The sequence below is a fragment of the Sardina pilchardus genome, chromosome 7, assembly GCF_963854185.1.
Source record: "Sardina pilchardus chromosome 7, fSarPil1.1, whole genome shotgun sequence".
NCBI classification, from domain to species: domain Eukaryota; kingdom Metazoa; phylum Chordata; class Actinopteri; order Clupeiformes; family Clupeidae; genus Sardina; species Sardina pilchardus.
Genome location: NC_085000.1, coordinates 28,165,833 through 28,180,373, shown reverse-complemented (window position 1 = coordinate 28,180,373; position 14,541 = coordinate 28,165,833). Strand labels below are relative to the sequence as shown.

The 14,541-nt window shown below is 48.1% G+C and overlaps 2 protein-coding genes across 4 annotated transcripts in view; one reads left to right on the top strand and one right to left on the bottom strand.

Annotated features, from left to right (window-relative positions):
- Positions 1-14: 14 nt before the first annotated feature.
- Positions 15-4,619, bottom strand: LOC134087850 (E3 ubiquitin-protein ligase TRIM39-like). Its single transcript, XM_062541646.1, has 11 exons — positions 4,180-4,619; positions 3,545-3,640; positions 3,065-3,301; positions 2,785-2,944; positions 2,623-2,676; positions 2,413-2,486; positions 2,138-2,159; positions 2,013-2,048; positions 1,833-1,877; positions 1,647-1,700; positions 15-1,260 (listed from the first exon to the last, which is right to left on the bottom strand). Exons 1-11 carry the CDS (start codon positions 4,459-4,461, stop codon positions 701-703), a joined length of 1,620 nt encoding a protein of 539 aa, XP_062397630.1. The 5' UTR covers positions 4,462-4,619; the 3' UTR covers positions 15-700.
- ano11 (anoctamin 11) overlaps positions 4,426-14,541 on the top strand; it is a 20,275-nt gene continuing 10,159 nt past the window's right edge. For 2 of the 3 annotated variants that reach the window (XM_062541643.1, XM_062541645.1), the window contains exons 1-13: positions 6,603-6,729; positions 6,852-7,150; positions 8,060-8,180; positions 8,809-9,005; positions 9,392-9,499; positions 9,828-9,964; positions 10,312-10,369; positions 10,524-10,634; positions 10,823-10,988; positions 11,298-11,388; positions 13,146-13,242; positions 13,838-13,981; positions 14,319-14,456. In XM_062541643.1, the coding sequence (XP_062397627.1) occupies positions 7,010-7,150; positions 8,060-8,180; positions 8,809-9,005; positions 9,392-9,499; positions 9,828-9,964; positions 10,312-10,369; positions 10,524-10,634; positions 10,823-10,988; positions 11,298-11,388; positions 13,146-13,242; positions 13,838-13,981; positions 14,319-14,456 (1,509 nt within the window). In that variant the 5' untranslated portion in view covers positions 6,603-6,729; positions 6,852-7,009. Of the gene's footprint in view, positions 4,602-6,084; positions 6,187-6,602; positions 6,730-6,851; positions 7,151-8,059; positions 8,181-8,808; positions 9,006-9,391; positions 9,500-9,827; positions 9,965-10,311; positions 10,370-10,523; positions 10,635-10,822; positions 10,989-11,297; positions 11,389-13,145; positions 13,243-13,837; positions 13,982-14,318; positions 14,457-14,541 lie in introns of those variants that run through there. The other variant, XM_062541644.1, reaches the window with a different exon arrangement.

Genomic DNA, 14,541 nt, shown 5'->3' with positions numbered 1-14,541 from the left:
AATCGAAAAAGTGTGGCATGTTTCAATGAATTCTACACAGACAGGTTTTCACAAACTTCGAGCAGACTCTGTCTCACTGTGCTCCAGAACCACTCTGCAATTAGAGCTTTTATATGGTTAGTGAATCTCTCACACTTATCTCACTCAGGAGACCATGAGAGGCGGTAAGAATTTCTCACTCTGTATTATCTCTGTTTCACTCCATAATCATCATGGTTGGTTTTTATTGCACAACAGATTGCAGCGCCAATTATTTGTGCTTGTGTTTGGAATTAACCTAAGACGTCATTTGTCAGAAGACGATATCTTCTTCTCCAGCCGGCCTAATTATGGCTGCATCTCCAGCATGGATCATTACTCCCCCCCTCTACCCAAATGTAGACCGCAGATGGTGGGCCGCAGGTAATTAGAGGATGCAAATATTTCTGTGCAAACTAAACCAGGCCAACATCACATAAACAAAAAGCAAAACATGCAGAATAAAGTGCAGTGAATCATGTGAACTTCCTGCAGAGAAATAATAATATATATATATATATATATATATATATATATATAATTTATTTTTTTTCTGCATAATGCAGCTTTTGCGGCCAGTCAACACAGATCTCAATGATCGAGCGAGTTTCAAAGTTGCAATTTGCAGAATAAGTTAATACGCAAACTGCATCATTCTTGTGTTGTGTGTGTGCGTCCTCGCTCAGCACAGTACTGGTGAGTTATGTTTCTCCAGCATGCAAAGCTTCACAGACGACTCTCTCCCTACTCCAAAGCCAGGAAAGAGGAGGCCGCGCAAGTTCTGGGCCTTGAACATATAGAGCTCAGTGACCGTGTTGGAGATGCTGTAGAACGTCAGTGTCCCGTCCAGCTGGTCCAAGAACACACCAATCCTGGGGGAGAAGCTTTTGGTGGTGATTTCATGTTCGATGTCATTGTGCCAGGCCGTGTACTGGCGATCGGTGCAGTGAAGGCTCCAGGAGCTGGCGTTGCGACCCAGCCCGCACTCCAAGCCCTTGCCCTTCCTGCAGAGTCCCTCCAGGGCCACGCCGATGAAGACTCCCTTCCCCCGCCACTCCACCTCCCAGTAGCAGAGCCCTCCGACCAGGCCCTCCACACACAGCACCTGCTCCCAGTGGTCAAACGTCTTGGGGAGGCTTGGCCTGCGCTGACGACGGTCCACCCACATTGCCTTTCTGTTGACATCAGAGAGCTGTAAGAGGGGGTTGCATGTCTCAGGATCCAGGGACAGAAAGCAGGCATCTGAGATGGGGGAGGTGGGCATAGGGAGAGAAAGTCAAACACATGGTGTTACAATGGTGTTACACATGCTGTTGTTATTCTAAAACTTGGGTCGTGTGCACTCACTCTGTGTGTGGGTACATTTAAATGGTTTGAACAATCAATCTGTTTTGAAGGAATTTGTAAATAACATGTCTGTATGTGTGTTTGGAGAGAGGGTGCATTACATTTATTCATACATTTATGTATGGGTTTCTTCCCCAGTTGCAGTTGGCAGAGCAACGTAATCTACCATGCTGTTTATTTGATTGGAATGTACTTCTATGTAAGGTGGCATTCAGCTATGAATTATGTAAAGTGTTGAGGGAACAAGCTTGTTGTCCTTTGTCAGTAGTTGAAAGACTTACGCTTTAACAAGTCCCTTCTGGTCACAGAGCTGTCAGCAGGCTTTCCACTGAACACTGTGGGGATACCATAGTGATGAACAAGATGTCTTTCAACCCTCATTTAAGACAACAGTGGTGAGCAGAACACTCTCATCCTCCATTTTATTTGACGTGACTCCCTCATCCTAGCTGAAATTGCATACTCACAGGACATGTATGTTGTTGGTTTTTCCATGAATGTCTGGCTTCTTCCTGTGACAATTTGTTGACATCATTAGCATAACATTAGCATAGCACGCAGTTCTGAGTTCTGTTGTTTATCACAGTTATGAATTGATTTTTTAATATTCCACAACTGTTGAGGTCTGCCTTTAAAACCAAACTCACTTATTGGAGCCGGCTTTGGGGTGATTACAGGTGGCTCTGTAAAAATTGTACAACAGTTAATTTGTCAAATGTAGTCAATCCAGATAGATTCTATTTTGACATACATAAACGTATTTCTGTCTTACCTCTTTTGGGTATGGTTGGCCCCTGTTGACGTAAGACATGTAATAAGTTCATGAGGTATGGCATTCTTGTTTTGATAAACCACAGTAGGCCTATCATGTCGCACACATACCAGTGGATTTACCAGAGCAGGTCGAACCTGTTCATTTCTTAGTCACGGTTCACACCTGACCCATATTTTTCTACAGGCAAATGCAGAAACAAGCAATCCTCTCTACACATTTGATGAATGACCAGAGCATTGTGCTTTAGACTTTAGACTTGAAAGAGAACTCACCTGATCTTTCATGTGGTCATTTTCAGGGACATCTAAGGATTTGTTGACAATGACATGTTTCTTGACACCTAGATCTGATGTTGAGATAGCAACATAAAGCTAGAGTCAGTCATAACAAGAGTTATGCAGCAGCCAACCACTAACCACTAATCTTTATTAGGAAATACACAAACTGTGTATTTATATATGTTTGCACACCTAAAACCTTACCTGGTTTATTGCGTGGTTTGATTTGTGGTGCTTGCAAAATCTGTACATCGTTAACTGTAGAGACATAGGATGAGAATCATGACATTTACCCTGAAATATTCTTAAAGCAAAATGTAATGTTTTGGAATTATCATCATGTGGAAAAATGTATATTATATGTACCTTGTTGGTGAATGCTCTCTAAGGCCTCATCCCATTTGTTCACAACAGTGTCTCTCAAATCCTTCAAATCAGTCTTAACAAACGGGAAGAAATGTCTGTTATTGATGACCACTGTGGGTTGTTTTGCTTGTTGCAGAGTGTTGTTGATCTCTTGCCATTTCTGTCCAGAACCAGGAAGAAAGACCAATAAATCAGTCGTGTGCACTCACTGACTTTCTGACAGGGTGGAATAAATCATATTGGAGCTACCGGGTCACAGCAGGACAGTGCTGCTCAATACCTGGAGGAACTGGCCATTGTTCTGCACAGGGGCAACCAGACCGTCCAGCTCCATGTCTTTTCTTCTCATAATGGAGATCTGGGCGATCAGCTGCTTCTCCTCTTTCTCCGCTCGGCTCAGCAGGGCTTTCTTCCTCTCTCTGATGTGCTCTTGGTGCCGCGCTCTCTTGCCTTCCAAGGTGCGCAGCAGCTCGTTGAAAATCCCCTCGCCGTCCTGCACCGCTGCCTCAGCCGATTGCTGTAGTGGTGGACTTAAGATTGAACTTTCATGTGGACTCTGATAACACTGATGATGATTGACATAGATAGATGCTCTTAGATCCAGCCCCCCTCACCCCAATTTATTTATTGCTGTGCTGTGCTGTGCTGTGCAAGAGCACTTTGTCAAGTTACAAAGGTATTTTTTTCCCTAGCTGTCTGTCTGTCACCATTGCCTCTTGCTTGTCCAGTAAGATGACATGCTTCGCGTGTCATCACTCACCTCGAGGGATACCATTGCAGCTCTCAGCTTCTCCAGGTGTTCCTCTCTCTCTCGTGTCTGCTTCTTCAGTCTCTCTTTCATGTCTGCGATGTCACGCTTTGATTATGGAACAAACAAACTTCAATCACTATCTTTCTAAATGGTTGCTTCAGTGGAACAGGTCAAATAAGTACAGTTGTGCTCAAAAATGGAAAATCTGTCTGCCTCTTTGGGAATTTAACATAGGGGTGTGTATACTTATGCCCCCTGTATTTTAAAAAGAAACATATACGATAAATGATTCATTCACAACCTCTATTTTTTCAAATTAAGGCATTAATTTCAAAAGATTATTATTTTTTATTTCCTCTTTTTAGTCAACTTTAACATGGGTTCATAAAGTTATGAGCACAAATTGAACTGGCTCTGTTTGCCACTCAACATGTGCTCAACTGAGTGAATTCTAACTCCACCCATTCCTTTTCTCTAACTCTTTGCCAAAACAATACACTACCTTGAATAGATCAAATTATGTCTCAATTCAATATTAAGAATTACACGTTCACAGAAATGACTCTTTTCACTTCACGTACAGCATGGCATGAAAACTTTCACATTGAAAAATGACAGAATTTCAACTTCTAACACTGTCTCACCTGAGTCTTCATGCTGTCCTCTTTAGGCAACAGAGTCCTCAGCCGTAGGAAATTTTGGACCATGCTGTCCAGTGTAGTGTTCCTGCTCAGAGTTGGCCTCCTGCTGAGGGTATTCTTACACAGTGGGCAAGTGTAGGTGCCCGAGTACACCTCCATGTCCCAGCACCTTTCGATGCACTTGATGCAGAAGTTGTGTCCACATGGTATAGTGGTCGGGTCAGACAAAATGCCTTGACACACAGCACATTTAATATCACTCTCCAGCGCCGGATCACTGATCATTTTCCTTTGATCGAGAGAGGCGCAGGCAGTGTTGACTGGCTTGTTATCCGTTGGTGTTGTGATCTTTTACAGGAAGTGTGACTGAATCATCCTCATTTTGCTCTGCTGGGAATCCCAGGACAGGACCATCCAGGTTTACTGTAAGTGCCTCTAATGGAGGATTATGAGCGTTTGCTTTCTCTTTGTGTAACACTTTGTATTTCAAGCAAGTCACTGTAGGCGGCGATTCTTATCATTCTTGAAATGCGTAGCCGTATCGTTTCCTCATTGTGTACCTGCTTTGCTTGTGTTGTCATCACACAGACTTGCCAAAGATATTTATTGAAACTGTGCTGCTGTTCTCAGATCAACCCAATTGGGGAACGTTCTCCAGTTGCACTGCAGATCAGAGAGAAAGAGAGAGAGAAAGAGAGAGAGAGACTCTCGACCCTCACGCCCACCACTACTTAAGCTTCTTTGAAAGAAGGCATTCTATCCTTTCCTCCCTCTCTCTCTTCATCTCTCCTTCCCTCTCAGTCTCTCTCTCTCTCCCTCCCAATCTTAGCCCTTACTCTTTCTCTCTCTTGCCCTTTCCCTTACCACTCAGGGGAACAGTGTTAATATTTCACACCCTCTCTCTCTCTCTCTCTCTCTCTCTCCACCCATCTCTCCCCCCCTCTCTCTCTCTCCCTCTGATGTTACTGCAGCAATGCAGAGAGCGCACAAGGTAGAGGCAGAGATTCAAGAGAGGCGAGAAGGTGCCTGGGGGCTGAGGATGTGCAAACCAAAAAAAAACCCCACAAAAAAACACGTGTGGAGCGTATGGAGACAGTGAAGGGAGGGAGGGAGGGAGGCATATAGAGTGGCAACAGTGCACTATTGCTGTTCACACCATTCATTGCTGCTGTTCCTATAGCTGGCACATGCGCTGGTGTTTGCACTGCGCTTAGAGAGGGGGAGAGTTTTGCAGCAAAACAGACGCTTCGCTGCTGCAAACCGCACACTGTCTGCAGGGGCTGCTGTGCTGTGCTGTGCTGTGCTGTGCTGTGCTGTGCTGTGCTGTGCTGTGCTGTGCTGTGCTGTGCTGTGCTGTGCTGTGCTGTGCTGCTTCTAGCTCCTCTGTCTTGTCTTTTTGGAACACCTCTGTGATATGTTGCATAACCGTGGGAACATGAGGGGGATAATATGGGTCACGTGGGAGGCACCAGCAGCAAGAGGTGAACGTCTTGGTACACTCCAGAATCTGGCCAGAGATGCATCATACATTAATCTGATCATGCATAAATTAAATAGACTAGCGCTGGTGCTGCCTGTGTTATTACTCCTCCTCATAGATGCTTAATATGAATGTAATTGTGAAGGATACATAAGATCTAAGATACAAATAAATGTCTGCATGTGTGTATTGGGTCACAGTGTGGTCTGACTTTCAGACAGGAAATAACAAAAAAGGAAAGAAATATGTGCGTACACCTTGTGAAATATTCATGATCATGCCGGGTAATGAGAGCCACCAGATGCCATTATCACACGGCTGCGTTGTCTTGAAGCAGAGTGTTGAGCCCGCTCGCTGGGAGGAGAGTCTCTCGGATCACTAAGTCTAGTGAGTAAAGTATCATTATCATGCATCTTTCATCTCTCTAGATGGCTGTGGGTTGGGTAGCCATGCTTATAGCTGGAGAGGCTCGCGCTAACATGAAGCTGTGAGATGAAGTCAGCGCTCTGCTCTTCTCGTGACAGTGTGAGGTGGGTGACACGGACGTGTGTGAGGGGGACAGTGTCCTGCCCGGTGTCCAGTGCCCTGTCCTGTCCCTCTACTGAGAGGGTTAGTGTGATAGAAGCACTCACTCCTATCTGTTTCTCTTGCTCTCATTGTCTCTGTTTTCTCATTGATTCCCATCAGCTAAGCTTTTCTCTCTCTCTCCTCTCTCTCTCCTCTCTCTCTCTGTCTCTCACTATTTCCCTGAGGAGTGCAGAGGAGAGAGACTGAGAGTGTGTGTTTGAGAGAGAGAGAGAGAGAGAGAGAGAAAGAGAGAGAGTGAGTGAGTGAGGGGGATGCGGTGAGAGGAGGAGAGATAGGGAAGAGAGAAGAGAGGAGGCAGAGCTTGCTGCAGACCCTCTCCCTCTCCTTCCTCCCTCCCACTTCCACTGAGGCACAGAGAGCATTCTCACATCCCTGTGCCTCTCTCTCTCTCTCTCTCTCTCTCTCTCCCTCCGTCTCCATCTCTCTCTTTCTCTTTTCCCTCCTCTTTCTCTCTTTCCTCTGAGAGGGATTACATGGAACGCCCTGTGAGCAAATTAAAAATACCCACTCATGTTTTATTGAGTGTCAAGTCTCCAGTCAGTCGAGTGCCTGTACCAGGGAGCGCAACTGAAGGTGTGTGTGTGTGTGTGTGTGTGTGTGTGTCCAGGGTGCGCTGTCCGTGTGCGTGCATGAGTTGGAGCACGCGTGAGTGAAGGAGCGTCGTCGGGGTCTCTCTGTGGCATTCCGGTGGTGGTGGGTCGGAGGTGTCTGGTGAGCAGCGGCGTGGCGAGGCGACGGGTCTCGTGAGTGACCGAAGAAGTGACCATGCTGAGGAAGAGGGGCTCGCAGGAGCAGCTGGTGGACCGCGAGGTGCTGCTGGACCTGGACTACACCGGAGACGCCCCCCAGAGCGCCGGGGACGGCTACGGGAGCCTGCAGAACGGAGGCTTCATCCCGCCCCGATATGTGAGTGCCTTTTACGCAGCCTCCTCTCCACGCTTTTTACTCCTCACCTCTGGGGCGTCTTTTCGCTGCTCCGAGAGCTACACTCGCGTTATTGTCTTTGATGTTAGGTGATGCTAAAGGTTGTGAATAGAGGTGTGCTGGTGATAGAGCTGTTTACTCTGTCTGTCAGTCTCTCTTCCTCTCATCTGTCACTTCTTGTCTGCCTAGCCCGGTCTCTCTCTCTCTCTCTCTCTGTCAATCACACTTCCTCTCCTTCTCTCTTTCTGTCACTCTCTTTTCCTTTCTCTCACTATCAGTCTCTCTCCCTCTGTCAATCTCTCTTTCCTTCTTTGTTCTTTTTCTTTCTATTGATCACTCTCTCTCACTCTCTCTCCCTCTCTGGTATGCCTCCCTTATGGACCCGACTCTAATTGTGATTGTTATTGTTATTGTTCCATGCCAGCTGTAAATTGGGCTGTAATGGGCCGTGATGCGCATGGTAGATTAGTTTGCCCTGCTGTCGAGGAGCGAGCAGTTGAGATGAGCTTTGGCTCCACTCGAACACTCTTTCTGCCCTGCAGCCAGGGTAGGGTCATGTGCTTACGCCTCTCCACACATGGTCTCATCTGGACACTCACACTCACACACACACACACACACACACACACACACACACACACACACACACGTACTCTCAGGCTTTCAGCTCAAGGTAAATGCAGATGTAAGTTAAGAGGACTGCTGCCGCTGCTATTTTTTTATGGTAATGAGGGCCTTAATGGGTTTTCCCTCTGGGGTGTCATGGAGATCTTGCCAAGAAGCTGCGCACTGTTTACCGAAGCCTGAGCCTCCATCTCTCCCCCTAGACCCCCTGCTGCTGTGCACCTTCCATGCTCCTCTATCGCCTGTCCTATACTCATCTCGTTTCAGCTTACGGCCGCCGCGGACGACGACGACGACGACCCCATCTACATCCACAGCTACAACCCGCAGAGCGAGCCGGCCGCACCGCCCAAAGGCAATTACTTCCGAGATGGGAAGACCAAAATAGGTGACGAGATGATTGCCATTTAAATCTGAGTTTAGTGCACTGAGCCCGTGAAATCCCTCTTAAAAACGGATCTATCGCAGAGAGTTGTTGACTAGGAGACGTCACACAGGCTTGGACGCTGGCGGGGCCTTTGTTGGGTTAATGAGACAAGACACTGGATGTCAGTAATGTGATCAGTCTAAAGTGCCCTCATTGAAATGAAAGGCAAAGTGCGACATCTGAATTCTGACTGAAGCTAATTGAATAACTTGGTAAAATCTATTAGCTAATTCAATGCCCAAAAGCCCAAACAGGAGTGGGTCTGCGTCTGCTCAGTGCTCTCACACACCACACAATAGCCAGTGCGGCTGATAATCACGCACAAGACATGTTCCTCATTGGCTGATATTGGACCTTTTGTGTTCTAAACATGAATCTAATTCTAAAGTCTTCCAAAAATATATTTGTCTTTAAATCTTTAACTTCAGATTTACGTATTGATGTAGTCATGTAGCCTATTGTCCATGTCGTGATAGATAGATAGATAGATTATTGATCCCCAAGGGGAAATTTAAGATATTATATTATGTAGTCCAAAGAGAATGTTAAAGCCTGGCTTGGTGGCTGTGCTGATGGCGTTGCGTTGCAGACTTTGTGCTGGTGTGGGAGGTGAAGTCGCGGCGGAAGCGACGCTCCCGGGCGAAGTCCCAGGCCGAGGCGGCAGGGGCGCCCGTCGAGGAGGCCGCTCACGAGGAGAGCCGCGCGGAGAAGAAGAGGGCCATGCAGGCCAAGCTCAGGGAGAGGTTCATCCACCACCTCCAGAGCTCAGGGCTGCTCATGGAGAAGGTAAAGACCCAGGCTGCATCTCACCCACGCCGTCCGTCCCAACCTCTTCCCTCTAGTAGTCACCCCTCCTCTCACTCTGAAAGGCCAAACCCAGTGGGACTCCAGAGGTGACGCATTAGTGAGATGTGGAGAACTCCATTAGATGTTCTTGTCTTGCACTTAATTCACTCAAATGTCTTGAGCTTCACAAGGACATAATTAACGGATTCCGATAATCTTAAAGTCTGAGTAGTCATTTAAAATTGCACCTTATCTCTAGGATTTAATGTGTGACCAGCCCTCTTAAGTTGTTTCTGTCATATGACTCATCATATTAAACGGCGTCTGTGTGAATCTGTTGACCGCTGTTGTCTGACCACTCTCGACCACACGATTGGTGCCCCCAGGAGGAGTCCACCAGTGCGAAGAAGACGGTCCACTACCTGAAGCTCAGCGCTCCCTGGGACGTGCAGGTGTTCTACGCCGAGGAGTTGTGTCTCCGGGCCCCGCTGCAGGTGAGGGGCGGTGGGGGGAGCTGGAGCCCAGCTTCCGCATCCTGTACGTAAATCCCAAAGTGGGAATGTCACAATTCCCAAGTCACAATGGGTCCATGAGGCAGCAGGGAAATGGCCTCTGCATTATTCAACAGGCTTTGCATAGAGCTTTGCATTTACGCAAAGAATGGATTTATAGTTTTTTTCTGCTTTTGTGTGCATAGACCCTCACTCTTGGTTCAATCTGTTTCCATCCACTCTCTCTCTCCTCCACTCTCTCTCCCTCTCTCTCTCTCTCTGTCGCTCACTCACCCCCCTCTTTTCTATCTCTCATGGTCAATCTTGGTAGGCACAACCAAACCCAGAGTTCAACACATCAGCCCGGGTGCTTCAGAAGCTGTGTGTGCCGAACATCATGGCAGACTCTGTGCCCAACAGGCCAGTGGACTACTACACGTGTGCCTTCCGCAAGTCCAAAATGGACAAGTGAGTACCTCATCCTCCTCTAACATACCAATAACCAGAAAAGCACTCAGAGAGCGTAGAAGACCAAGCCCAGCCAAGCAAAAACATAACCGCCTCCTGGATCTAGACGGTGATACGGACCACTCCCAAAATTTAATCGTTTCTTCCTTGGGTCATTTCAGACCTTCCCTGAAAATTTCATCGAAATCCACCCATAACTTTTTGAGTTATCTTGCGAACAGACAAACAAACAAACCCCGATGAAAACATAACCTCCTTGGGGGAGGTAACAATAGGCCTGAAAAGAACACAATGATAAAGGTTACAAGTTCATTCCCCTTCCTAACTCTCTTTTCACTCTTTTTCAGGTTTCTTGGCTCTGAAAATCAAGAAACTTATTTCACCAACAAGCAGAGACATCGGATAGTGAGTAGAACGTTTCTAACGGAAACATTTCAAAATGTCCAAAGTTTCTTGGGTCAAGTGTGAAGCTAGTTGTGCAAATGCGTGGGCAGCCCATATGGGCCGGTGAGACCTCGAGCGCGACCTGATCTCTCTCTGTTTCCTGACCGCTGTGCAGGTGTACGAGATTCTGGCGCGGGCCCCGTACGGCAAGCGCAAGCGAGCGGAGGTGGGGGTGGCCCGCCTGCTGAACGAGGGCGCCTTCACAGCGGCCTTCCCCCTGCACGAGGTCAGCCACGGGACGCCCACGCACGCATTGCCCCCCTCTATCTCTCTCTTCCTCTCTATCTCTCTCTCTTTCTCTCTCTCTGTCACCCTCTCACTCCTTTCCTTCCCCCGGTAGGAAGCTCTCATGTATATAGCCTCCTCCGCCCTCGTACCAGCTGCTCACGGCCGACTTTCTTGTCTGCGTTCCAGGGCCCGTTTGAGCTGCCCGACCACGAGGTGCCGCCCGACCAGCTGAATCAGAGGCAGGTCCTCTACCACTACTGGGCCCGCTGGTCAAAGTGGTACAAGTACCAGCCTCTGGACCACATCCGCGAGTATTTCGGGGAGAAGATCGCACTTTATTTCGCGTGGCTCGGTAAGCAAAGCACCCTTTTTTGTTTCTTTTACTGTTTTGTCAATAAGCGCACACATTTAGCACAGCTGTTGCCATCCTTCGGCAGCAGATCAAACTTTTTGAACTAATTTGCGATTGGTCATTTCTCAAAGTCTTGTTGCCATGGTTATTTCTTCCTCCTCCGCCCGTCAATGGTGCATTATTGCAGTGTCTCTCCCTGAGGTGGGGTCTCCTCTGCTCTAGTGAGGGCTCGGCCACTGCAGCGTAACCCATCCTCTACCCCCCCCCCCCTCCCCCCCCTCCACCCCACCCCTCTCTGTGCCTCTGCAGGTTTCTACACAGCGTGGCTTCTGCCCGCCGCCCTGGTCGGCACGTGCGTCTTCGTGTTGGGCATCATGACCATGGGCTCCAACACGCCCGCGTGAGTGGACCGTCATCACCTGTGTGCTTTGTGCCTGGTCCCCCCCCCCCGATGATAAACTGCAGGCCTCCGTCTCCAGCCCCATTACAGAGAAACGGATTGTTTTTTAATGGCCATTGTTCTACTGCACTATGTGAGAGAGAGAGAGAGCGAGAGAGAGTGAGTAAGAGAGAGAGAGTAAGAGAGAGAGAGAGAGAGAGAGTGAGTAAGAGAGAGAGAGATTAAGAGAGAGGGGGGGGGGAGAGAGAGCGAGGGATAAAATAAAGGCTTGTCAGTGTGCCCTGTGCCTTTCTACAGTTTCCATAGCAACTGCTGGCCAAACCTTGTAAGGGGACCGTGGTGGATGGGCCGGGGGTGCTGGGCCACTCCTAATTTATCACGCCCTGGAGGGGGGCACGGGGAGAGTGTACTGAGGAGGCACAGCACAAACACAGAGAAGGACAGCAAGATGAGTGTGTGTGTGTGTGTGTGCGTGTGCGTGTGCGTGTGCGTGTGCGTGTGCGTGTGCGTGTGCGTGTGAGTGTATGTGTGTGTGTGTGCGCATGCTTGTATTTGTGTGTTTGTGATTGTGTGTGTGCTTGTGTTTGTGCCTGTGTGTGTGTTTGTTTGTTTGTGTGTGTGTGTGTGTGTGTGTGTCTGTGTGTGTGTGTGTGTGTGTGTGTGTGTGTGTGTGTGCTGTGGGAGACAGAGTGAGAGAGAGAGAACTGATGAAATTGTTGCCATCCAGAAATGCCCTGTAATGGAATTACTCAAGCATTCCTCTGGATATTGGTGCTATTGATTCCCATGCTACAAAATAGAACATCAGCCCTCCAGTCACAATGCACTTATGTCATTTTTGCAAATGCTCAGTTTATTGTTTAATGGGAGTGTGTGTGTGTGTGCGTGTGTGTGTGTGTGTGTGTGTGTGTGTGTGTGTGTGTGTGTGTGTAAGTAAGTATGTGTGTAAGTGAGTGTGTGTATGTACTTTATATGTGTATGTGCGTGTGTGTGTGTGTGTGTGTGTGTGTGTGTGTGGTGTCTGTGTGTCTGTGAGTGTAAGTGTGTGTAAATGTGTGTGTGTGTGTGTGTGTGTGTGTGTACTGGGTGTTTGCACACACTAAAAAGCTCTTTCAGCAGTGTTTCCTGAGGGGCACCATGTGAAGGCTGAGTGATCCGCTGCTCTGGCCTCCGTCTGAACTTCTCTCCCCTCTCACCCCCCCTCCCAGACCTCCACTCATTCCCCACCAGCTCACATGAGCCACAGCCATGCACACACATTCACTCACAATCAGCACAAATCATCATTATGGTGTGCAGTGCATATGGTATCACCCTGAGGACTCATACATAACCGTACATACATGTACATAACTAGACGTACTGTACTGCATAGGGGCCAGAACAATAACAGTCCGTCCAGTCAGTTCCCATGGAACTCAGTACAGGCAAACGTCTTAGGAATCTGCAGAACAGTATTCAAAGTGATTTTTGGAACAGGACAAACAGCCTGTCTACACAGAGTTTTTTTAGCCATGGCTCAAGCTTATTCTTACTGTCATCTGAGAATGTTTTATTCAGATGGCTTGTCAGAGACAAGGGGTGCTGTATCATGTTCATATGGAATGAAAGCTTGTAATAAGCCTGCTGGACTCTGGCAGTGAATCTAGGACTGGAGATACAGTAGATGGCATGAAGACCATGTTTAATGCATGACTCAGGTGTGTGTGTGTGTGTGTGTGTGTGTGTGTGTGTGTGTGTGTGTTTGGCCTTTGCAGTAAAGAAATCTGTGAGAGTGGCGGCCGTTATCTGATGTGCCCACTTTGTGAGACCTGCAAGCCCTGGAACATGTCAGACATCTGTCCCATGGCCAAGGTAGGCTTGGATTTCTTGCATTCCTTCCTCTTTCATTCTTTGGAATTTGTGTGTGTGTGTGTGTGCATGTGTGCGTACATACTGTATGTGTGTGTGTGTGTGTGTGTGTGTGTGTGTGTGTGTGTGTGTGTGTGTGTGTGTGCGTGCATATGCGCGTGTGAATCTTGCTCTTTCATCCAGTGTTTATGTATATAGAATGCCAAAATGCTCATGTACATTGACTTCATCTCTTCTAATGTCTTATGCTTATAGGTTTACCACAGTAGTATACCACTGAATATGTGCATATGTGGAAAATGTGTGTTCATTGAAAGTGTCTTATCATAAACACTGATGTGTTGTGGCTGGTTTTGTGTACTCTGTGGATGTTGCAGTCATAGCTGTCTGTGGCACAGATGGTTAGTGTCTGACATTTGGGTACTCAGCGTTTGTGCAGTGTCCAACACTATTTGTACAGCATGTCACATTTCATGAGCCATCTGCTATCAATGAGTGAGCCCAAGTATGGATCCGCTGCCAGAAAGGGGAATGCGCTGTAATCTCTCTCTCTCTCTCTCTCTCTCTCTCTCTCTCCATCCCCTTTACCTGTGTGCAGGTGGGCTACCTCTTTGATCACCCTGGCACGGTCTTCTTCAGCATCTTCATGTCCCTGTGGGCGGTCACGTTCTTAGAGTACTGGAAACGCAAGAATGCCACCCTGGCCCACCACTGGGACTGCATGGACTTCCACGAGGAAGAGGTCAGCTGGCACCACCCCCCACCCATGGTTTACTGTATTCTACTGTATTACAGCGTGGGCGAGGGCCAAGTCCTTGAGCGAGGACACTCTTTATTACCTTAGCATGGCACTCTGACTAATTCTGGCATCAGGCGTCGTTGGGCACTTCTATGATATGAAACCCAATGGACCATCGCCAGTGCTGATCAATAATGTGTATTGCCTGTGAGAAAAGGCCAGTTGCTCATCATTGATTCTCTATTTAATGTAAGTGGTGTGCGAATGCCCTCCAACCTTCCACTTGACTGGCTCTGAAGCTAAGCGTCGTCCCCTTGTGTTGGCACCGTGCTGTACCCAGGAGCGTCCCAGGCCGGAGTTCGCCGCCATGGCGCCGGGCATGGAGCAGAACCCGGTGACGGGCGTGAAGGAGCCCTACTTCCCGGAGAAGGCGCGCATCTCGAGAATGCTGACCGGCTCTATGGTCATCGTCATTATGGTGAGAGCTGATCCCGTCCCGTCCCGTCCCCCCCCCCCAACTGGCCGGAGCAGTTAGTCAGTTAACGGGCTGGAGATGCCGATAG